At 38.4% G+C, this 25,811-nt stretch overlaps 1 protein-coding gene across 1 annotated transcript in view; it reads left to right on the top strand.

Annotated features, from left to right (window-relative positions):
- Positions 1-25,811, top strand: part of LOC149471958 (dynein axonemal heavy chain 3-like) — a 710,466-nt gene that overhangs the window by 669,074 nt on the left and 15,581 nt on the right. The window contains exons 27-30 of the mRNA XM_089652692.1: positions 2,413-2,505; positions 6,644-6,742; positions 12,644-12,826; positions 22,887-22,979. Coding sequence (XP_089508818.1) covers positions 2,413-2,505; positions 6,644-6,742; positions 12,644-12,826; positions 22,887-22,979 — 468 coding nt within the window. The remainder of the gene's footprint in view (positions 1-2,412; positions 2,506-6,643; positions 6,743-12,643; positions 12,827-22,886; positions 22,980-25,811) is intronic.

A 25,811-nucleotide genomic window follows, 5' to 3' on the forward strand; every position in this document is an offset into this window, starting at 1 on the left:
GATACAAGCCCTCCCTGCAGAAAAAATGTCATTTTAGACAAGATACTTCCTAAGGGTTAATTACATCTAAAAGGATGCAGACACTGAAACAGACCACAGAGAGTGCATCAGCTAAATTTAATGAACCAGACCCTCCCATTCAGTTGATGCAGAGGAAGGCAAAAAACCCAGCAAAGCATGATCCAATTTGCTCCTGTAAGGGAAAAAATTCCTTCCTGATCCCCTGAAAGGCAATTGGATATTCCCTGGATCAACTGTAACTATAAAAGTTAGTAATCAGTTATATTCTGTCTATCCAAGAAAGAAACCAGGCCTTTTTTAGAGGAATCCACTGAGCTGGCCAAAACCAATTCTTGAGGGAGTTTATTCCACGTTTTCACAGCTCTCACTGTGAAGAAACCACTGATGTATTTATACATGTTGATCATACCCCCTCTTAATCTCCTCTTCTCAAGAGAGAATAAATTCAGTTCCTGTAATCTTTCCTCATAGCTGAGCTCCTCCATGCCTCTTATCAGTTTGGTTGCCCTTCTCTGTACTTTCTCTAGTTCCCCAATGTTCTTTTTGTGAATTGCTGCCTAAAATTGAACTGCATATTCCAGATGAGGTATTACTAGTGATTTTTACATTTATAATATGATATCTCTCTCTCTGGAGTCTATACCTCTTTTCATACAAGAGAGGATTTTGCTCGCTTTAGAAACCGCAGCTTGGCATTGCATGCCATTATTAAGCTTGTGATCTACCAGAACCCCCAGATTATTCTCCACCATTGACTTCCCCAGTTGTACTCCTCCTAGTTTGTATGAAGCATGAATATTCTTAGCCCCAAGTGGCTAAGGAATCTCTGGAATTAAAACATACATACAGTACATGTCTGTTGCTTTCAAGTATCAGGTTGTGATTTCCAAGAAATAACGAGAAACAGATCCTAAATTGTGGAATGGAAAAACAAATCTGTCTATTCACAGAAATTTAATAAAATCATCAAAATAAAAAAAATAGATATTGCCCCCAAACTGAGATCTTCTCCCTGCACCTGCTGTCACATTTTAAAGAGAGCGGCTGAGCAGGGCTCCCCCCATACAGCCACATCATTCATTTTGTAGAGTTCTGTGAATTAAAAAATGAAGTACAATTCTGTTTGCCACTGTGGCAGATGGCTTGTAGTTCTCAATTAACTGTGTGGGTGCTGTGTCTTGTGTTTGTGTTTTGACTGTGTGTTGGACTGTTTTTGATTGTTGATCTGTTATGCTGGTTTTTTTTTGTAACTCTTACTGTTCTCTGTAAAGGGCTCATGGCCTGGCAATAATTTGTTAATTGTTTCTGATCCCTTGCTTTTAGGTTTTAGTTTTGGGTTCCGGTTATCATTTATCATTTGTCTCTTTTTTCTGTTATTGTTTGTGTTTTATAAATGCAAAATAAATAAACACCTTTTAAAAAACACTCTGTGGGTGTTGGTGAGCACTCTTGTAGTTTATTGATCTGCCTGGATTTCAGTAACTGCCAGGAGCCTGCCACTGCATCCGCCATCCACTGATCACAGGTGCAATGCATTGCAGCGCAGTGTAACGCAATGCACTGTAAAAAAAATAATAAATGCAGATTTTTACCTGCAAAATCATGTGCACTTATTTTATTTTTACAAAAGGTGAACTTTTATGTCTGAGTAAATTTTGAAGGTTTCCATAACTTTTGTTATTGTAATTCATACTTCTGCAAATTAGACTAGCTTGGACATTACACAGCTATCAAGTTTATCCTAATTAATTTCTGCTTTTCTTTGCTATGCCAATATTTGAATGTTGTTCACCGCTAAATAGCTGGTGGACCTTCAAATGCCTCATGTACATTCCCTTCTGGTTCTTAAAATTAGCATTTCACAGGTGACAGGCTTGAGCAAAATGTCAGTCCTCTGCAGTTTGAGGAAGTACATTTTTGCATATCTTTAATAAATTGGCCCCTAAGAGTCAATATTTAATTACTTATACAGAAATACTCCACAATAAATGTGTTTTTTTGTATTTTACATGGCCACATAACATACTGTAAATCCATGGCTAATTTTTAATACTACAACCCTTTTGACTTCATTTTATGGTTTCCTTGTCTATGACACAGAAACTGGTTTTACTGTAATCTTAGCTCATCCTACTCAGAATGTCATGGACAAGAAAATCTACACCAGAAAAAATATTGTTGTATCACTGTTATGAAAAGTTCTTGGGGAAATATATTTAAATTGAGGTTGTCACATATGTTTGTGGAAATCATGAGTATCGAATGGAAATCCTTTCCTGCGTATCAGCAGGGTAAAATAAAAATCGCCTAAAAACGGAATCAGATCAATAATATTGAAAGCAGTGTCCATTACTACTTTTTTGAGATATCCCAAAAATGATTATCTTGCAGGTGTTTGGGCTTCATGTAAATGGAAATATTACTAGAGATCAGAAGGAGACGGCTGAACTATTTGACTGGATTCTAACAACTTTACCTAAACAGGTAAAATTGTGTTTTATTATTCTAAGTTTTTCCTTAAGACATGCATGATTATAAATAAAGCTGGATTTTTCAATGACCTACTGGCAGATATGTAAATAAGCAGAAGAGAAAGAACAGTTAGTATTTGATTCTTTACACCAGTAGTGTACTTACTTCCTTTGGGCGCTGATGAAATGTATAAAGCTTGTGGCACCTAATCATTATTATTATTATTGCACATCAGACACACACACACACACACACGACTTAAAAATGTGTGTGAGGTCTCTCTCTCTCTCTCTCTCTCTCTCTCTATATATATATATATATATATATATATATATATATAGTGAAGGAAATAGAAATCTGTAGAGGGAGCTGAAAGTTCGAGTTGCCAAACGTCAGCCATCAAACATTAATGACTTGGAGAGGATCTGCCAAGAGGATTGGGCCAAAATCCCTCCTGAGATGTGTGCAAACCTGGTGGCCAACTACAAGAAATGTCTGACCTCTGTGATTGCCAACAAGGGATTTGCCACCAAGTACTAAGTCATGTTTTGTGAAGGGGATCAAATACTTATTTCCCTCATGAACATGCAAATCAGTGCATAATTTGTTAGACATGCATTTCTTTTGAATTTTTTGTTGCTATTCTGTCTCTCAGTGTTACAATACACCTACCATTCAATTTTCTTTGTGAGTGAGCAAACATTCAAAATCAGCAGGGGATCAAATACTTATTTCCTTCACTGTGTGTATATATATATATATATATATATATATAAAATGTGTTTTTATATTTCTTTCCCTGCTACCCTTGTGTTTATACTACTGCAATATGTTAGTATTTTACAATGGATTTGCTTTACTAAAAAAATGGAGCATGTTCACTTTGCAAAGTGAATTTTCTCCAAGCTTAGTGAATTAGGTGTGGCTGAGGAAAAAATTAACTTTGCAAAGTATAATTTGTTTTGCAAAGACTTAAACAAATGGATCTTTGCTTGAACATGATTGAAGGCAGCCTAGCTTTACATCATCGACTAAGTTAACCTCCCTGGCGGTATGATTATTTCAGATTTTTGGTGCTGAAAGCGGTACCTTTTTTTTGCATGGAAATATGTATTTTTTTTATTGTAGGCTGTAATTTTTAGGAAAAACTCACTGAAATCTGTCCGAACAAGAGTCTAGTAAACATCCCGGGTAGGATAAAATTTGAAACACAAAATCATAAATTATAATTTAATAAATAATCATAAAAATAATATAAAAATAATAAAAAATTTAATTCAATAATATAATCAAACCAAAAACACTGAAATGTGAAATAGAGCGCCAAGTTCGCACATTGCTGAGCTCAGTCGCAAAATCGTTTTCAGTTTCTGATGACGAATTTCCCCCACGAATCATTATCACTCAATTCTGCAAGTGGTTCTGATTTACTATCGCTGTTCTCTAGCTGATCTAAACCGCTTTTGACCTAAAGGGACACTTTTTGGACGCCATGGACATTTCTCAGTTTCCAGGCAGAAAGAACAGTAAAAATGCAGGCAGGGCGCAGGACAAAGCACTAGGGACAATATGTATGTGAAATAGGTTGAAACAGCAATGTTTTACTGTGTAAAATGAAAAAAAAAAAAAAATGACATTTTTTAAAATTTTTAAATTTCCCGCCGCCGCCGCCGGCGGCGCCCGTACGTCCCGACGTCACAGGGACAGGACACAGAAGCCGGGGACGCTGCAGGGGACACATCGTGGGAGCGCAGGGTAAGGTAAGTGAAGAACACATGCCGGAGCAGTGCCGCATGGTATTCCCGAGTGTAGCTCGGGGTTACCGCTTTTGGTACTGAAATGTTACCCCGAGCTACACTCGGGAATACCGCCAAGGAGGTTAAGTGCAAATTTAGTTTGTGACTAGTGACTTTTCATTTTGTAAAGTAAATTTGTACTTTGAAAAGTGAACTTTTTACTAAGCTTAGTGAATAAGGTGAAACCCTGCTGACATTTATTTTCCTTGAGTATGACAGGGTATTCTTTGCAAGTGAGTTTTCTTCTGCTTCACCTCATTCACTAAGCTAGATGAAAATTAAATTTGCAAAGTGAACATGCTCTATTAATTCAGTAAAAACAATGCTCCTAAATGTGTGGTAAAATAGTAGCATTCCTAATTATTAATGATTCCTACTCAAAAACAATGTTTTGTTTTGTAAAATATCTGTTTTCCGTAAAACTTGAGTCTGAAGAACAGGTCTTCCAGGTGACCTTTCCAAAACAGCCTATGGTTGTTTCAAACCTTAGGTTTTGTACACACAGGCTACAAACTGCCTGAAATAGTCCTGTTTAGCAGGAACCAGCAGAGGTTTGTCCTGTGTGTACAGCTGTCTGTTCTATAGAAGCCGTTCTCACAACCAACTCCTGTTGAACGGGCATACTGGAAAACCAATGGCTGCCAGTGCTGATCAGTGTTTTTTGGAAGGGAGAGTCCCCCTGAAAGAACACAATGGCAGAGAGAATGCCACACTAACATTGCTTATGTTAGTAAGGCGTTCTGTCAGTTTTTGTTTTTTTTCCATTCAGCCCACTGAGTTGAACGAAAGAAAACTTCTAGTGTGTACCAGGCTTAACCATAAACAACCAAGGACCCTCATGGATAACACAATTGTGAGACCAGACTGGGAACTGAATGCTGGAATTGAATAACTCATTGCCTTGTTTATTCAAAGCTTGTACTATATAGCTTTGATTGAATAACTAGCTTTTAAATACTTAACTAGCTCTAAAAGAAATTTAATCTCCAAACACGGAAAGGTTTCTTCACAGTGAGAGCTGTGAAAATGTGGAATAGACTCCCTCAAGAGTTGGTTCTGGCCTGGTTTCTTTCATAGATACACAGAATATAACTGGATACTAACATTTATAGGTAAAACTGATCCAGGGAATATTCGATTTCCTCTCGGGGGATCAAGAAGGAATTTTTTTCCCCTGCAGGAGCAAATTGGATCATGCTTTGCTGGGTTTTTTGCCTTCCTCTGGATCAACTGTGGGTATAGGATTATAACTTCTTCTTTTTTTTTTAACGATTGAACTGGATGGACTTTTGTCTTTTTTCAGGCAGACTAACTATGTAACTATGTCTCCAGTATTTTGATAACAGATCCGAGTCTGCAGTAGTTAGTATACAAAAAATCTGCAGCCTTTATAGGATTTTTTATAGCAGACCTCCAGACAATATTGACCTGTACTTTGTAGACCTGTAACTAATGGGTGCAAAGGTGTAGAATAAATATTATTATATTTAATCTAAGTTCCTACTCTATAGTGACCAATAGCAACTTACCTGCTATCTCTGGATGCTAACATATTTAGTTACTGCAACCCTATGAGTGTCTCTTTCTATGCCACATTTACAGTAGGTATGGTGGGCATAAAATCATACAAATTTGGCTAATCTAAGTGATAGGTAAAATGTGAAAAAAAGGGGGCACAAACCTTTACTCAAGTATAAAGCATACTACAAGATGTTATATTGTAAGGCTTAGATAAGGCTATTCTTCCAGACTTATCATTGCATCTGCAGCATCTGATGGTGACCCATGTCACACATTTTAAATGGAAAAAAATGCCTGATAGCAAAAAATGTTCCTTTTAAATGTTAAAATGTAATAGCCTTTGACTGAATGTTGAACTCATTTTAATGTATGTATGCATCATTTTTAAGTCACCCTTAAAAACGTGCTAAATTTAAACACGTTTGTCTCTATCCGTGCTATCTCTGAATTGAATGTTCAAATGATAACATCGTGATACTCTTGAGCATTATTTTGAATTACACCAAAGAACAAATTTCAATGCAGCTGCAAAAGCTCCAGTTAAGTAAACTTGCGTCTTTGCTTTCATTGCACAGTTATGCCCCTGTTAAATTTTTTTCACAACCCAAGGAAGAATGTATTTTAAAGATAGTGGGGGTTCCACTGCTGTTATTGCAAATAAAGGAGACAGAACTGTTCCTTAAAAATCTTACTTTATTTTTAACTGTAGAAAGTCAAATCCTTGGAATTGAGGAACTGTAAAATATGTGATTCTTAACCACTTTATTTTGACTGAGTCTATTACAAAGTGCTATCTTTATATAACTTTGTAATGTCATCTGTCTACTGTCTAGACAAGTGGAGGAGGAAAATCAACATCTGAAGTCGTCCACGAACTTATAGATGACATTCTGTCAAAAATACCAGAGGATTTTAATGTAGAGGAAGTCAAGGTACCCATTATGTGTTTCTTGGAATATGTGTATGAAACATTGTTATATAGAAATATTATTTTCAGTGACTTGTCAGATTTTCAGTCATTAATATGATATATTTAAAGGTTTCTGTGTGTGTTCTCTAAAATTTAACTGATGCTATGTACAGGGACATTGTTAAGGTCTCAATTCAGCCAGGGCTTTCATGGGCACCACAGAAAGAAATAGTGGTACACAGGATGCATCAAGGCTGCTTTGGAATGTGGCCTAAATATAGATTTTATGGGATTTTAATGTTATATAGAAAACAATGTTTCATCCTCTACATGCCAATGCACTGTCCATACAATTTTAATCTCTAGGATCAGCCAGTTGGCATAAAAATTGTAAAACTGTAAACCTAAGAAATAACATCATGCATTCAGGTCTCATTATTTAATACTGATATGGCATCTAATTGGAGCAGATACTTTAAGTGTTTCTAAAAGCTGAACAAAAAAAATAACAAACATGTTTCTTCTTACCTGCTCTCTGCAGTGGTTTTGCACAGAACAGCCCTGATCCTCCTCTTCTTTGGTCCCCCGCAGGTTCTCCTGACAAATCCCCCCTGTGGGTGCCCCCACAGCAAGCAGCTTGCTATAGGGGGGCACCCACTGCTCCGTGTGTCCATTTACACATGGAAACATGGCTTGGCCCACCCCCTCTCTCTTCTGATTGGTTCACTGGCTGTGATTGAGAAGAGGGAGTCCCAGGATAGCCAACACTCCAGTGCACATCGCTGGATCAAGAGGCAGCTTTGTTTTTTGTTTGCTTGAAGTCCATTTTAAAATTACATGTTCTACTAAAATTACACTGTCCACAGTGTGACAGTGTTGCTGTGTGATTTCACTGCAGCATGAACAGCATTGTCACTCTGTTAAATGTAGTAAAAACAATCTTTAAAACTTCTCCCCACTTTACATTGACCCATGCTATCCCTTGTGTTATCCTATCAAATATTACCTGTAATTATTTAAGTTTTAACTCTTTATTAAAAAATAATCTAGTCAATCAAGAAAAGATGGATAATGTCACTGTATCCAGGCATGCTAAATATAGAATAGCGACTGCAGATCTGACTTCAGAAGTCAAGTAAATAATAACGCAGAGTTTTAACAGCTGCTATCTAGGGATTTTAGGAGAGCTATAGCATGATACAGGGAACAAAAAAAAGAGCTAACAATGGTCTAAAGCAGTGTTTCTCAACTCCAGTCCTCATGGACCCCCAACGGGTCATGTTTTCAGGATTTCCATTATTTTGCACAGGTGATTTGATCAGTTTCACTGCCTTAGTAATTACCACAGCTGTTTCATCTGAGGGAAATCCTGAAAACATGACCTGTTGGGGGTCCATGAGGACTGGAGTTGAGAAACACTGGTCTAAAGTAACAGGTAAGGAAGGTTTTGAAGAATGGGATAGCATAAGGAATAGCAAGGGTCAATTTAATTGTTTTAATTGATGTTCCAAACAAAAAGAAAAGAGCCACCTGATATGACACGTATATCCGTGTCAAAGTAATATGTCCGTCTCACTTATAGTATAAATGTGGATTTATAAACCCAAAGTACATAATAGAAAAAATGGCAGTATGACAAGGGCAACACTGCCTACAAGAAGTGGTTAATTGAAAATCCAAGCGGAGTAATATAACTGCATTCAACAGCTACAAAAATATTTTATTTGATCCCATGGATCATAAAGAGGTTGGACATGGACAGGGTGAACAAATCATGATAAAATTACAAAATTAAAAGCATTCGGCGTCTTCAAATCTGGATAATTATCGGCAAGCAGGAATCCACATAAGGCAATGAAGTTTCCTAGTTACGTGATCATAAATTTCCATATGTTTCCACATTGTATCTGGATAGGGAGAGCATTCTTCTAAGATATTCTTTGTTAAGCACCACAATAAGCAGAATAACTTCCTATAATGGAAACCAAAGAAGGATCATAGTAGTGGAAACATAAAAAGAGTAATGTATGCACAAGTCATGTACTAGAACAAGGCAGCCAAACAAAATAGTAAGCTAATAGTTCCATTACCTTCTTATGAGCTTGACCATCATGAAAAAATGATGAATGCAGGGCCTTCCTGGGTGACCACCCCAAGTGGAAATGAATCCACAATAGCAAGTGATTCTGAGAATGTATAAACATAGATCGTGAATATCAAGCAAAATACCTGAATAGAATAAATATAAGGTTAAAAATATATTACCATAAGTAGGATCAAGGAGACTTCACCTCACTTGAAATTAGATCAGGTCTTTGTGTTTCCAATAATGAAAAACAGGGCTAATGGGCACATAGTTCCCAATATGTGAAGTATGCTCCCCGTAAATAAATAGCAATAGAGGCTATCTAAGCCAAACAAGCTAATAACTTACCTCCGGTGGAAGTGAGCTGTGGCTCTAAGTCGCCATGTGCGGGCTGCTTAGGATGATAGCCTCATCATGATCTTTAATGCCTCATGCCTTTCCAATATGGAGCTGAAACAAACTGCTTCTTCTCTCCTTGTGGGCACCGCACCCTATGAAGACGCCTAGCGTAATGATGTCATCACGTTGACGCGTTTCGTCCGCCAATCACCGCAGACTTCGTCAGAACTGGGAGGGGACTTCTCTTCCATTGCCTTATATTGCCCTAATTGCCCTAATTGCATACAAAGTTGTTTATGTCGCCCTATTGTGTTGAAAAACTATTACTACATTAAAATCCAAAATCACATAGAAAAACATATACTAAATGGTGACATTACAAGAAAAGTCTTATTCAAAAAAAGAATTCATCTTAAAAAAGAGAGGAATATGATTCTTTAGACTCAGATGGCAGTGTGGACATAGCCTCACCAAAGAAGTTTAATTCTTTTATTTAATTCAAGAAAATCTTAAAGTTAAGAGTATATATCCAAAATTTGTCTTTTTGGAGGAGAACTTTATCAAAGTCGCCCCATCTAGCTGAAATATTTAACAGGAAAATTCCCTTAACTTTCAGACTAACAATCCTTCCTCCATGTACCTCCTTAAAATGTTGGGCTAGCGGGTTTTCCTTCTCTCTTTCATTCCTATTCCTGTTCTTATTTTTAATATCTCTCAGATGTTCACCAATCATAGTTCTAAGGGTTCTTTTGGTTTTCCCTATATATATATATATTTTTTTTTTTTTTTACATGGACATTCTATCATATATATTACTTTATTACTAGAACAGTTAATAAAGTTTATTATTTGAAATACCTGGGATTCATCTGTATTAAAAAACTGATTGGTCTTATGTACATATGGACAAATTTGGCAATGGCCACACGGAAACATGCCAGTTATACGAGTTTGCCTAGTTAACCAATTTGTTTGGGGGACTCTTTGAAATTCTGACTGTACTAGAAAATCATTCAGATTCTGGGCTCTTTTTGCTACCATATGTGGACTTTCACCTACAATTTGTGCTATTCCTGAGTTTTTAGTTAATAAATGCCAATGTGAATCCAGAGCCCTCTTAACTTCCCTCCATTGTTGTCCAAATTTAGTTATAAACCTTACTGGTTGATTTGAAGATTCCTTCCCAGATTTGGATTTGGATTTATTAATTAATTCATCTCTTGGTTTATAAGAGGCTCTTCGTTTGGCTCTTCTCAAAGTTCTATGTGAATACCCCTTTTCCCTAAACCTTTTATAAAGCTGAATAGATTCAGCTCTATATTGGGCGTCATCAGTACAATTCCTTTTAATTCTCTGAAATTGGCCGATGGGTATACCCTGTTTTAAACTTTCCGGATGGTAGCTGGTAGCATGTAAAATGATGTTGCATCGCTATAACAAAGTTTTCCACTCACTTTTCTTCTGGCAAACACCCATCATGCAGCCTGGATTTTTACTACAGCAATTTGTAGAAGGAATATTGGGTGCAATGATTGCCCAGTCTCTATGAAATAACTGTAATATCATCACAATATTTATATACATATACACACACTATATTGCCAAAAGTATTGGGACGCCTGCCTTTACACGCACGTGAACTTTAATGACATTCCAGTCTTAGTCCGTAGGGTTCAATATTGAGTAGGCCCACCCTTTGCAGCTATAACAGCTTCAACTCTTCTGGGAAGGCTGTCCATAAGGTTTAGGAGTGTGTCTATGGGAATTTTTGACCATTTCTCCAGGAGCGCATTTGTGAGGTCAGGCATTAACATTAAAAGTAAAGCGGCCTATAAAGAGGGGCATGTATCCTCCAGGTAGAGTATCATATTATCAGCGTACATTCCTATGGCTTCCACTAGGGAGCCCATCCAGATGCCCCTAGTATCGGGATGCAGTCTGAGCGAAATGACTAAGGATTCTGCCGCGAGTGCATACAGTAATGGGGACCGGGCAACCTTGTCGAGTCACCTAGGTGCTTGATTTTATACACCTGTGGTCATGGAGGTGATGTGAACACCTGAATCCAATGATTTGGAGGGATATCCCAATACTTGTTTGGCAATATAGGTATATATTAAAATGCCTACATGATGAAAACACATATTAGCTTATTTTTGTGTAAAACCAAATACTAAGATTGTGTATGTTTTGCATACCTTATAAATTGATGTACAGTAAGTAACTTTTTTATAAATACCTATTGGTTCTGTTTCTGATTTATCTTCCTTACTAGGGTGACCACCCACTTCCAAAGCTGCCAGACGGTGGCCATCCTTTGCTTTCATAAATATCATTGCAGTCAGTTACCCCTGCTGGTTGTTTGGTTGCTGCTCAGACAATTTTGAACCTGAGACTGGAACTTTTTGTAATTGTAACTGCTAATTTTGCTGAACAGTATGGCTTATTACAAAAAGAGAAAAAAAATGCATCTACTAGCAGGATGAACAAGTATTAAAATGATGGAAAACCGCAAACTCATGGGGGCTCTATAACATTTTGACCACGAAGCCCAGGTGAAAAGTAGTGTTTATTATATAACATGCAAGGAGAGCAGCTCAATACAGGGTATTGGATTTGAATTTGTTCTGAATAGCTGGGGCCTCTAATACAATTTATATGTCCTAGGATGGGTGGAAACCTAACTGTACATTATACTTTTGAAGTGTCATTCATGTCTTTGAAGGACATTGTTGAGGTGACAATAGTTGTTCACACAGGCTGTTTATTGTGTATTGTGTTGCTCTCCCTGCATGCAGCTCTTCCTACATGATTGTATAATATATACCTCTACTTTCAATTCATCTTCAGCAGTCAAAATTTTACTGAAACCCCATGAGTTAGGGTTTCCCTTTCAAACCTTGTGTTAATGCCATTGATGAACTGCATCATAGGTCCCTTTCACACAAGGGGTTTGATCGGGTCCGCCTGTCTGTTTTTCAGTCAGACCCGATCGGACCCTCCACTCTCCTTTATGGAGTGGCAAATGTAAATGGACTTGTGTCTGTTTATGCCCGTCTACCTCTAATCTAATCTGCTTAAAACTAACAGAAGGGGATCTGTTCCCCTCCGTCTGGGTGGAGTTAGAGAGCGGTTGGGTGTAAAGCGGAGCAGGCACAGACTTGTTATCCACCCGCTCCATTCAGCTCAGCAGGGGATCAGTAAACAGAAAAATGGACCTGGCCCGTGTAAATGGGGCAATTTACTGTATATCATTGTTTTATTTTGCTTATAGGTACAATTTAAATAAATAAAATATCACATGAAAAAATTTAAGTTGTGGGATTTATGTATTTTTATTAACAGAAAAAATAAAACAAAGCAGTATCTCACATCAGCTAGACTATATTGATTAGCAATACAAATTGCTGTTTCTGCTTTGTAAATGAAAAGTTTTGAGCATCTGTAAGACCTTTGCTGCACCTTTCTAAAGTACAATTGGCTTTTTCTTTCTTCCAGAGACTTTATCCCACTCAGTACACAGAATCTATGAACACAGTGCTGGTTCACGAGTTATTGAGATTTAACCGCTTGACCTCTACCATTCGCATGAGCCTGCAAGATTTAAACAAAGCCATTTCTGGTCTATCTGCGATGTCAAATGAACTTGATGATTTGCTCAATAGCATGACTGTGGGTAAAGTAAGTCATTTGTGTGTTATAGTAAGAGTATCTTAAAATATGGCTCACCCATTGGGATTAATATGCAAGTGCTGTCATAGTGCATTAGGATTCTCATTACTCATCTTTCTGTCTGCACATTGCAAAGAATCTTTTTCACACTCCGGCTTCCTCATTTCACATTCCCCTGAGACAGTCATGTCTACTTGGTAATTATGTTTTAAACACATATTGTTACCTTTTTCTGTATCAAAGGCCCTCCAGATTCGTATCTTCTCCATTACATGCACAGAAATATACAGTGAGGTCTGTTAACCATAAAGAAATAAAAAAACAATCCATAATTCAACGTCAAGGAAAATTTGACATGTAATTTAAATGGAAACCACAGGGTTAATGTTATCAATTTGTTTTTAGGAAACACTATAAATAAATTCACGCTAAAAGGCTATGTCCTATTCATGCCTATTTTTATCAATTTTTATCATAGTTTGTATTCTTTCCATAATTCTTAAAACATAGCATAGAACTATGGGTAAAATACAAAATGACATACAGTATATGTTTCAGTCTGTCACTCGCATTAACAAAACAGTTTTTTTTGTTTACCTGTTGATTTTTAGAGTAGATCAGTGCTGGTCAACTTTTTGGATATGGTGGGCCTCAAGTTCGGCCCCCAGGCATCACCAAAGTGCTGCACAAAAAATTCAATGAATATTCAGTGTCACACAAAAGGATATAGTAAAAGACTAATGGAATGTCACAGAACATTTTCAGAGAGTGCTGACAAGATACAGGGATGGTCAGAGATTGTGGATTTAATACAAGGGCTGGTCAGAGACTCTAGAAAAAATACAAGAGATGGTCAGAGACTGCATATATGATACAAGAGATGGTCAGAGTTTGCCGACATGATACAAGAGATGGTCAGTGACAGTATACATGATACAAAAGATGGCCAGAGACTGTGGACAGGATACAAGCAATAGTAAGTGCCTAGGGAGGATATTTTTTGCTGCAATGCAAAGCATTGTGTCCACTGCTTTGAAGCTTACGGCCAGGAGGGGTGGTAAAAATGTGGCTCAATGTGGCGTTTATACCACCCTTCAACCTCAAGTGTAAACGCGGCCTCTGGGCAGCTTTACTTCTGATATCCCCCTGATGGTTTATGTAGGCCACTGCTGTGGCATTGTCCAATTTCACCCTGAGTGAGTGACCTTGCATAAGGGAGGTTCAGTGTTGTAGAGTTAATTTGATTAATTTTATTCCAGAATTTTGATGAGGATTCTTGACTTCTCTGAGGACCAGGTCCCCTAGACCAGTGGTCGGCAAGCCGCGGCTTGCGAGCCACATGCGGCTCTTTACACGCTTTAATGCGGCTCTTGTGTGCCGCGCGCCCGCTCCCCTCCCTCCTCTCGGGTGGCAGGGACTCTGCAGCGTGATCCAAAAAAAAACAGCCAGGGAAGCGCGCTCAAATGCAATGATTGGCCAGTCTCGCTACCACTCACATCCTGATAGCCAGTGATTGGCTGTCAGGATGTGTGTAGGCGGGGCAGCGTGACGAACGTGAGAGGAGCTAGGCTCCTCTCACAGTCCGCCCTGAAGACCGGAACGGCGCAGGAACACGGCGAGAGGAACGCGCGGAGCAAAGGTAAGTGAATTGACACAGGGGGGACTTGGCTTACTACTTGCTACTTACTTACTACTACTATATGAGGGATGAATTAATATGGGGGATGAATTACTATAGGGGGGATGAATTACTATGAGGGATGAATTACTATATGGGGGATGAATTACTATGGGGGATGAATTACTATAGGGGGGATGAATTACTATGGGGGATGAATTACTATATGGGGGATGAATTACTATATGGGGGATGAATTACTATGGGGGATGAATTACTATATGGGGGATTAATTACTATATGGGGGATGAATTACTATGGGGGATGAATTACTATATGGGGGATGAATTACTATGGGGGATGAATTACTATATGGGGGATGAATTACTATGGGGGATGAATTACTATGGGGGATGAATTACTATATGGGGGATGAATTACTATGGGGGATGAATTACTATATGGGGGATGAATTACTATGGGGGATGAATTACTATATGGGGGATGAATTACTATAAAAACTTATTGAAACTAAAAACAGTGTACCATCCTATGTATTTTCAGTTTTAAAAATGTGGCTCTCAAAATAAATTTCAATCGTGGTTTTGGCGAGATTTGGCTCAGTTGAAAAAAAAGGTTGCCCACCACTGCCCTAGACAGTTAGGTAATTGTAAACTTCCCCCTCCAGCCTGTAAGGCTGGCTTCCATTGTTACCACCTTCCAGGGTATGTGAAGGAATGACTTTCTGGACTCCAGGGCAGAACTGGAGATCTGTCATACTTGGTAGATTTGTGTTTGGCTGGATAAACGCATTGGGTAATTCAGAGAGTGAATGGTGAGAATGTTGAGTTGATTTGACCTCAAGTGAAACTGGGCAGTTTCAGCAGAAGGTATTACAAACATCCTGTTACATGAATGCCCTGAGTCCACAGAAGAGCAAAAGTGGAGCAAGCACTTTTGTTAAACACTTGAAGTGCAGAGAAGAGCCTAAATGCTAGTGCTACAAATTGGAAGTGTTGGTCTCCCACAGCAAAGGACAGTATGTGTTGATGTAAAAGGAAGATGGGAATGTATAATAGACGTTCTGTATGTCTACTGATACCAAAATTCTCTTGTCTGGGAGAAGCACATAAAGGTACACAAAGAAATCTATTTAGAGATTTTAGGTCCATTGGGGGGTGGATGCCCCTCTTTTTTTAGGGACCGTGACTAGAATTGAATAAAAAAACTCAGAACCTGTTTACTGAAGAAACTGATTCAACTTCTCCCTGTCACTGAAGTTGGCAAAAAGCTGCCAGTAAATCTACTTGTTTTTGAGCTGACACTGGAAATTTGAAGAGGGCAGAGTTAGAAATTCTATTCTGAACCCATTTGAAATGACAGCTTGGACCCAGAGGTCCAGGACATCTCAGTTCCAGATTAGTGCAAATGGCAATAGATGTCCCTACTCCAGGGAGCCAGGGTGCACCTTCATTGTAAGGGGGATTCTGAGCAGGCTTGGTGGATTTAAGGGTCCAAGGCTTGCAACAAATGAAAATATTAAGCCTTGGTTTCAAGATTGACACATGGAACAAAAAGATCCCTTTGGCTGAGTAGAGGTAGTAGCCTTAAGAGTAAGAGACTTAAGTGCAGCCATACACAGATCAAAATTCAGACAGTTAAGCAGAGACCAGATGAATTTCTATCCATGTGTGCGCAGGTTGGTTGTACACAAGTATCGATCGACTTGTGTACAACCAGCCTGTCAGATTTTGCCCAGAAACACTGATCATTGTATTCTGATGGCCTGGAAGGCTCCCTGATGTCAGAATACAATACTACAGTGGAAAGAATTCTCCCATTCTCCTCAAACCTGCTGGTTGAACAAAGATTAAAAAAATTTTAAATGTATGACCTACCTTAGGCTTTTTCTTGTGTGACAAGGCATCTTTTAACTCAGCGACTTCCTTGATGATTTTATCAAACCATTCCCCAAATACACATTCACAGATAAGACACCTTTTAAGCCAGCAATAAATTGTTCAAAATCAAATCATATATGGGCAGGCTGATTGTACCCAAATCAATGTTGTACAACTTGGGTACAACCAGTCTGTTAGATTTTTCATGCGATTACTGCCAGTGGCTATAGCCACTAGCAATAATCACTGTGTTCTCCCAGCGGGGATGGTTCCCGCTCTTGCCACTTAACCCCCTCTCCTCCCTGCAGGGAGAATACAATGGCTCTGCAGAGGGGATTCCACCATCAACACTGTCTATGTTGATGGAGAGATCAAGCAATTTTCTTTCAAACCAATAGGGCTAAGGACATTATCTGCAATTGTTCTAAAAAATATAGGGTAATCAAAGACAGGTGTTTGTTCTCTATTCATTTGTCTTGCCCAGTTAGAAATAGTCTGGTAAATAGATATAGCAGCAATTTCCAGATGCACAACTGAGCCTACAAGGGCAAAGGAAGCCTATCAGCAGAATCCTTAAAAGAGGCGACATTCTAAAAAAGGAACTGTAGAGTGTTTATTGAGGACTGAAATGGCAGTATCTCCTGATGAAACAGACCATTTTTTAAATCCTTTTCTGTAGGATAAAAAGTCTTATTTTTGCCAGCAACTTAGTGTCCATAAGTATTGTTTTAGCTGTGGAGAATCAGGTTCTGGTAAGCAAAGACTAGTTTGCACCACATCAATTAATGTGTCACAGTGGAGAGCATTTGTCAAGAAGCCATAGCTTGTGGCTTAAAAAATCCAGGGCTTGGAGAATCCTCTGCAGCTTCTACTACAATATCTGCATCCTCATCATTTCCTCCATTTCATCCTCAAACAGGTTAGGAGGTTCCAACTCTGTTTCATGAAAAGAGGGAGCATATTTTTTTCGATTCCTGGATTTCCAAGACTGTTGAAAGTTTTCTAAGGAGTTCAGACAAAGTGGTAGAGAAATCTGCTTTTAGAAAGGCTGCATGTGTGACAGCTGTCATACAGGAATTTTCCCAGAGTTTAGTGAACATAGTGAAGCTCTGCTGACTTCCATTATCCAATTAGGTGCAAGCAAAAATGCTGTTTTTCAGTTTTCCTTGCATTCCTTTTAAAAGTGAAATTTCATCACGATCACTAATCCTTGGGGTAAAATTTGCATTTAGTAAATCCACCCCAGATGTGTAAATGAGATGACTATATTTTTACTAGCAATGGGAAAAAACATGTGGCTGAAAACTATTCAGGGAGAAAAATGCCTATTTGCCTCTGCTGTCTATATACACCTCTCAACTTTACCTATTTGTAAATCTATCCTTGCATTTTGTTGTGCTTGTAAATACTGAGCTCCACCTATGAAAATTGTATAAACAGACCCAGAGTAACCACATGCCTTGTCCAAAAGTATTTGTAGCTTTTAGATAACCTATTTTATTTTGTAGTTAAATTCGAATGATTGGTGATTGAGATATCTGTAAAGTACTACATACTTCATCAGAAACTCTTGGCAGATCTCTCTTGGGTGCTAAAAAGGTTTTGTCCAAAATGTGTTTGTCATTTATTTACAGTATGCTTCTTCTAGCTGGATTATTTTCACATATATGATTTCTACTGCTCTCTCAACTCCATGTCATTTGACTGTAAATACAGCTTGGAAAGATGACACTAGACAGAATTTAATGAGTGTGGGTTAATTGAATAAGGGGTATTAATAATGGATAGTAGAATGGGATTCGCTGTAGACAGATGGATGTTTTTTAAAACAATGGAAAACAGAGAAGTTTCAAATGCAAAATACACTTCAGTGTTTGCACACAACTTTTTTAGGGATGAGTGGAGTAATTTCTCCAAAATAGATGTCATTCATTCAAAAGAGTATTTTGTCTTCAACTACCATTTGTCAAATGTAGCATCAAATATCACCTTAATTTTATTGTTTAGGCTAATTTACTTGGAAATGTAAACCAAGAAAGAATTACTTTTCCAAAAGAAGACAGCATACAGTTAAAAAATAAAAAAGTAAAAAATAAAAAAAATCGCGTTTTTTGTCTATTCGTATGAAAGACTGTGGGTATCTTCATTCCTCAACATCTAATATCATGTTTCCAGGTAGCAAGGGGCTGTTTTTTTGTCACAAGAACATTCCCAGGATAGTGAAAAGGAGCTTTTCTTCCCTGACTTTAAGTAACAGTAGTACCCATTTAGAGAACTGCAGTGTAAAAGCTCAGGTATAGGAAACAATCGCATCAGATGTGTTTCATAATGAAATTCATTACGTTTCAAACTTAACACATTACAAATATGAATAGAATAGAATAGAATGCTTTTATGCATTGTAAGCTTGTATAAATCCTCAATGTCATTAGCTATCTAGAAACTTACAGAAATATATAGATATAAAGCGAGCGCTCATGTAATCAGCTGCTAGAACACTCAAAGGAATCACCAAAACCTTGTATCATAAATCATATATATAAAGTGCAGCGCTGTGATATATATCAATGAATAAAAGTTCATGTAATCTTCATAAACAAATGAGGAATATGGAGTGAAAATCTTCCTTATGCAAAATAGGTGACTGGAACCGTATAGAAGAAACCAGCAATCCAGGTAATCAGCCATGCACACGGTACATCCCTCATAGGTGGATCATAAGCCTTGGGTGCAGTGGTATGCAGCAGGATTAAAACCAGTAAATGGGCAGCTTAGGTGAATGAGCTCCCTCTTTTGGATGCAGTGCTCCCCTCTGATGAAGTGCCGTAGCACGAAAGGCCTCAGGAGGAGCCGACAGCACGTGTGACATTTACACCGCCGTGACCACGAGGAGGTCCGGCGGCCATTTTTCTGGCTGGGTCAGTGCAATTTTTTCTATTTTCCACATAATGCTGGCAATTCATTGTTGTACTTGTACCCATGATTTTACTTTTTATGACCAATAAATCAGCTTTTACCTACTACACTATTGGCACCCCCTCTTTTGTTTTTGACCCCCTTTCTGAGGGTTTCAGATCCACAGCAGCTGGTCCACAGTGTATTTTGCATCCAGAAGAGGGAGCTCATTCACCTAAGCTGCCCATTTACTGTTTTTAATCCTGCTGCATACCACTGCACCCAAGGCTGATGATCCACCTATGAGGGATGTACCGTGTGCATGGCTGATTACACTGTTCAACAAATTTTTATTTTTTGCCAGTTTTGGAAACAAAAAAATCCATTTCTTAATGAATTTCACATTCTGAGTTCAAATATAACAATGAAATTTGTCAATTGGCTCTAGTTTTTCTGTAAACGGAAAGTTTTCTACTATAGGCGTAATGACTACATAATGCACAATAATTATATAGATAGATGTCTTTCCACAAATATAAAGCAAGTGATATTGACTACATAACAAAGCCTAAATGGCATAATATATTGCATAGGATTACCAAGAAAAATTATAGCCATAAGCTAAGTTGAATCATTTTAATACTTAGGATTCTCACTAGTTTTGTCTTCAGTTTGTGTCGGTTTTGCTTCTCTTGGCTTTTCTCTTGTATTCGAGGAAAGGGCTATCTCTTACAACTGCACGTGACTACACGCTTCAGGTTCTTCGTCACTTGACTCAACCACGAAGGATTCTGGTGCTTTAGGAATTGGTAGCCCCTCTCCATGAGGAACTGGACGTATTGCCGATGGAATATTTGGATAGTGCACAGATAACTTTTTCTTCTTATTTAGCCCTTTTACAATTGGAGGCACCATACAAAAGTAACAATTACTAACATGATCTGTTGGCTCTCTCCAAATCATTGGCACAGCGAAAGGCATAGATGCCTTTTTTCCATTCAACCATTGCTCCAGTGCCGTCCCACAAGAATTGGAGCATATATGTGGTGCCCAGCTCTTGTCCTGGTCTCCTATCTTGCAGCCAAAATACAAGTTGTAGGCTTTCTTAATCATTCCTGTTATCCTCCTTTTTTGTGAGATAAAAGTTATTTCACCGCAGATATAGCAGAAATTATCTGCTTTATTCACACAAGTTCGAGGCATTACTGAGTAGCCTATATAAGCATAAAACGAAATGTAAAGACGCTGTCGAACTACAATCAGCTACAGATACTGCAGCTTTTATGCAGTGAAGTGATGCAATTAAAGGCTAATATTGCATCATCTCAGTATACATACAATTTTCTATTGGTCACCAGTATCAATTGCGCAATATGCAGCTGAAGTTGCATCATAATTTTGAATGGCTTACGTCATTAGATGGGTGAATATATCACGGAAACTAGAGCCAATCAACATTTTTTAGGGTCATTTTCGTTTTCAGCACCCCAAAATTATGTAAGATTAGCTAATTTTATGCCCAAAACTTTTTACCTGTTGAACAGTGTTACCTGGATTGCTGGTTTCTTCTATAGGGTTCCAGTCACCTATTTTGTATATATACATGCGCATTTTTAATGCACGGTCAGTGAGTGCGCATTTCTTCTATATGGTTCCAGTCACCTATTTTGCATAAGGAAGATTTTCACTCCATATTCCTCATTTGTTTATGAAGATTACATGAACTTTTATTCGTTGATATATATCACAGCGCTGCACTTTATATATATGATTTATCTAGAAACTTAACCAGTAGCTGCATAGTCATTGAGGGTGATTTTCTCTCAGAGTATAATTTTTGCTTAAGTAAGTGAACCTTTGTTCTCTTTGAACAACCGACCATGTAAGAGAAATGAACAACAAAATAAGGATTTCCTTTGAACAGGATTGGATGACTGAACACAACTTCACTTAGGTAAGTGAATAATATGCTCCCTATATACATTAACCCCATTACTCCTAGATTTTTACATTCTGTTAGCTTATAATATCATATATAAGGTATCCTATAATAATCTATAAGATGTTTTTGCAGACATGTGAATGCACTGCATGGTTCCAATTCAGTATTAAGGGCCGTATTACATCATACTGCACATGAATTGCACTGGAACGCTCTGCGCATTCCTGTGCAATTCATATGCGGTTCTGTGTGGTGCGATTTCAGCCCATTCATTTTGAAATTGCACCACGCCAAAAGTAGTGCATTCACTACTTTTTAAAACACACTGCAACCAGATTGCTTGGTACAAAAGTACCATGCCATCTGGTGTGGGCAAATGCAGGTAAACGCACTTCGTTTGCGACCTGTATTTGAGACATTATTACGTTTGTATTCACACCCATTGCAGATCACAGTGGGAGTGCGTTTTGCATACTGTTTGAATCACACAGGAATGCACAGCACATTCCTATGTGATTCATGTGTGGGCATGGCGTGAACCGGCCCAAAATTATTTGGGGCCATTCATACCAGATGCAATTGGATGCATTTTTTTTACTGAATACCAACTGCATAGACAGTCCAAAATCCAGGTTATCCTATGGGTATAGTTCACACCATTACAGTGCAATGCAGTGAAAAAAGTACAGTATTCTTCATTTTCCACACCGCAAACGTGCAACAATGCATTACAGTCCACTTGCCGAAAGAAAGAAGAAGGGAGTCAGCTCATTGGACAAATGCGGTTGGAAAAACATGCATCAACTGCATGTAAATGAGCATAAAATGTGCATCAAATGCATGAAAAACATGGGTAAATATGCATATATTGGTGTAAATGGGCCCCTAACAAGGTCCTGAACTGTGCTTCAAAAGGCACGTGGAGGGCAAGGGACGGGACTAGTAAAAAGTACTGCCTGTAGGTTTTCTGTAGCCAGTCTTTTCCCCATTGCTGACTTGCCATTCCTTGTTCCACACTGGGGTGAATTTACTAAAACTGGGGCACTTAGAATCTGCTGCAGCTGTTCATGGTGGCCAATCAGCTTCTAAATTCAGCTTGTTCAATTAAGCTTAAGCAATAAAACCTGGAAGCTGATTGATTTTTATGCACCATATTTTGCACGTTCTAGTTTTAGTATATAACCCCCACTGTGTCTTTATTCAACGGGTGGTCATCCCAACTGAGTAACTGGTGCATTGATGACAGGTGAGCTGATGATTGGTGGGTAAATACTCAAGAAACAGTAAAAGAGGTGGATGAATCCCACATTTACAGAATGAATGGATCAGAAGCATGAAGATCTTGGCTCTGCAGGATTTCATATACCAGCAAGGATAAATGTGAGCAGCACAGGAGTGACCTCACTTCTTGAATAACTCAAGACAAAATATACATTTCCAGGGCAAGGATTAGGCATAATTAATATTTCTAGATGTTCCCTATAACATTATAAATCTTTACTTTTTGAGCTGAGCTCTACCTTAATTGCTATATTCTTTACAAAGTGCAAGGGACATTTGGGGATTCATTTAGTCCCAGATAGAAGACATTTCAAGATGATTTACCTTTTGAATTCGAAAAATAGTCTTTCTATAGTTCAAAGATTTCCAGTGCTGTGAAATGTGTGTTATGGTCATTTCAAAAAATCTAATTTTTTTTTCTTTTGCTTGTAGGTTCCTACTGTGTGGTCAGCTAGATCATATCCTTCCTTGAAGCCTTTAGGTGGCTACATAGCAGATCTTTTACAAAGACTGAGCTTTTTTAAGGTGAGATCTTAGCAGAAACTGCAAGGCCAAAGAATGTCATCTGAACCACAAAAAAATATTTTTTGAAATGAAAAGTAAAGTGTCTTTGCTGCAGAAGTACTTATATGTACATAAACAAAAAAACGTTCTGATAGAAACTCTTAAAAAGATCTAAATTTTATGAAAAGTGAAGCAGCTTTGTAATCTCTAGCGTATAAACCTTTCCTTGTGAATTAAAAATCTCTGTAGCAACAGCTGAAAACACCCTCATTTTGGAAGATGTATGCTTCATAATATTCCTGCAATGGGAAATGTTTGCTCTTAGCTTTACGGTAGTGAGACATTATTTGGTTTAGGATATCTGAGTTGTCTGGGCAATAATTTAATACAGTGTTTACACATCAAGCCCTTCTATAGAACGCTGCCAAGGGATGGTGGGTGACAGAAAGCTACAATCTTCTCAGGAGCAGAAGTAAATTACAAGTTTACTGTGGTGTGAGTCATCTAAATCCTTCTTCAAACTGTGCTATGCCTACCTTCCATGAGCTTTGTGGAGCCAGATGCTGCCTGGAAATTCAGTGTTAACTGATGCTATCCTGGCATAGAATTTGCTCAGGGTGCTCACAGGGTTTTTTTTTTTTTTCTGGTGTGACTGACCTCAGTATAATTAACAATTAATATCTGTAATCTTTTGGACTGAGATTTAATTTTAATCATTCCAATAGTTTTGTTCCTGAAACCAAGCTAAATCAAGAAGAAAAATATACAAGTTACAAAAGCTGTAAAATTTGCATTACATATAATTTGCAGTTTGTTAGGGAAAACAGATTATTATTATTATTTGTTATTTTGGTTATTTTGCCTTATTATTTGTTCCTAATTTTATTGTAAGATTATATGATTGTAGGTTTTATATATATATATTTAATTAAAGGTACACTATGAAAACAAATAAAATCTCAATGGGGAAAAATATCATGCTGGATATCTATACTGATATGGACTGAGTAATGTGTTAGGAACTTAAGGATGCCCCATCGTTTTGAAGGAAATTAAAATTATCAAACTACAGAGGACTGAATTCAAACACACCCCAAAAATCACAGTGAAATGCTGAAACTTCATTGCAGCAGCTGAAAATGGTACTCAGTAGTTTGTATGGCCCCTCAAGTGCCTGTATGCATGTCTGACAATATCAGGGCATGCTCCTAATGAGACGACGGATGGTGTTCTGGGGTATTCCCTCCCAGATCTAGACCAGGGCATCACTGAGCTCCTGGACAGTCTGAGGTGTAATTTGGTGGTGTCGGATGGACCGAGACATGATATCCCAGAGGTGTTCTATTGGATTTAAGTCAGGCGCATCTGGGGGCCATTCAATGGTATCAATTCCTTTATTCTCCAAAAACTGCCTCCATACTTTTGCCACATGAGGCCGAGCATTGTCGTGCACTAGGAGGAACCCAGGACCCACTGCACCAGCATAGGGTCTGACAATGGGTCCAAGGATTTCATCCCGATACCTAATGGCAGTCAGGGTACCATTGTCTGTGTATCCCTCCATGGATATGCTTTCCCAGACCATCACTGACCCACCACCAAAACGGTCATGCCGAGCGATGTTACAGGCAGCATAACGTTCTCCATGGCTTCTCCAGACCCTTTCACGTCTGTCACATGAGCTCAGGGAGAACCTGCTATCATCTGTGAAAACCACAAGGCGCCAGTGGCGGACCTGACAATTCTGGTGTTCAATGCCAAATGCCAATCAAGCTCTATGGTGCCGGGCAGTGAGCCAGGACTCTGGCAGTGCTCATCCTGTTCTTCCTTGCACAAAGGAGCAGATACCGGTCCTGCTGATGGGTTAAGGACCTTCTACGGCCCTATCAAGCTCTCTTAGAGTAACTGCCTGTCTCCTGGAATCTCCTCTATGCTTTTGAGACTGTGCTGGGAGACACAGCAAACCTTCTGGCAATTGCATGTATTGATGTGCCATCCTGGATGAGTTGCATGCCTGTGCAACCTCTGTAGGGTCCAGGTATTGCCTCTTGCTACCAGTAGTGACACTGACCATAGCCAAATGCATAAATAGTGAAAAACAGTCAGAAAAGATGACTAGGGAAAAAATGTCAGTGGCCTCCACCTGTAAAACCATTCCTGTTTTGGGAGTTGTCTCATTGTTACCCATCTAGTGCACCTGTTGTTATTTTCATTATCACCAAATCAGCTGAAACTGACTAACAATCCCCTCTGCTACTTAGCTGACCAGATCAATATTCCAGGAGTTTAATTGACTTGAAGCTATACTCTGATTAAAAAGTGTTCTTTGAATTTTTTGAACAGTATTTCCCTCCTGAACATGCAGTGCATAATTTGTTAGACATGCATTTCTTTTGAATTTTTTTGTTGCTATTCTGTCTCTCAGTGTCACAATACACCTACCATTTGATTTTTAGACTGATCATTTCTTTGTGGGTGGGAAAACATTCAAAATCAGCAGGGGAACAAATACGTATTTCTTTCACCGTATATTATACACTATATTGCTAAAAGTATTGGGACACCCCTCCAAATCATTGGATTCAGGTGTTCAAATCAACTCCATGGTCATAGGTGTATAAAAGCAAGCACTTAGGCATGCAGACTGCTTCTACAAACATTTGTGAAAGAATGGGTCGCTCTCAGGAGCTCAGTGAATTCAAGCATGGTACCATGATAGGTTGCCACCTGTGCAATAAGTCCATCCATGAAATTTCCTTGCTGCTAAATATTCCACAGTCAACTGTTAGTGGTATTATAACAAAGTGGAAACAACTGGGAACAACAGCAACTCAGCCACAAAGTGGTAGGCCA

This window comes from Staurois parvus, unplaced genomic scaffold, assembly GCF_062004578.1.
Source record: "Staurois parvus isolate SC_StPar_1 unplaced genomic scaffold, SC_StPar_1.0 ptg000025l, whole genome shotgun sequence".
NCBI classification, from domain to species: Eukaryota; Metazoa; Chordata; class Amphibia; order Anura; family Ranidae; genus Staurois; species Staurois parvus.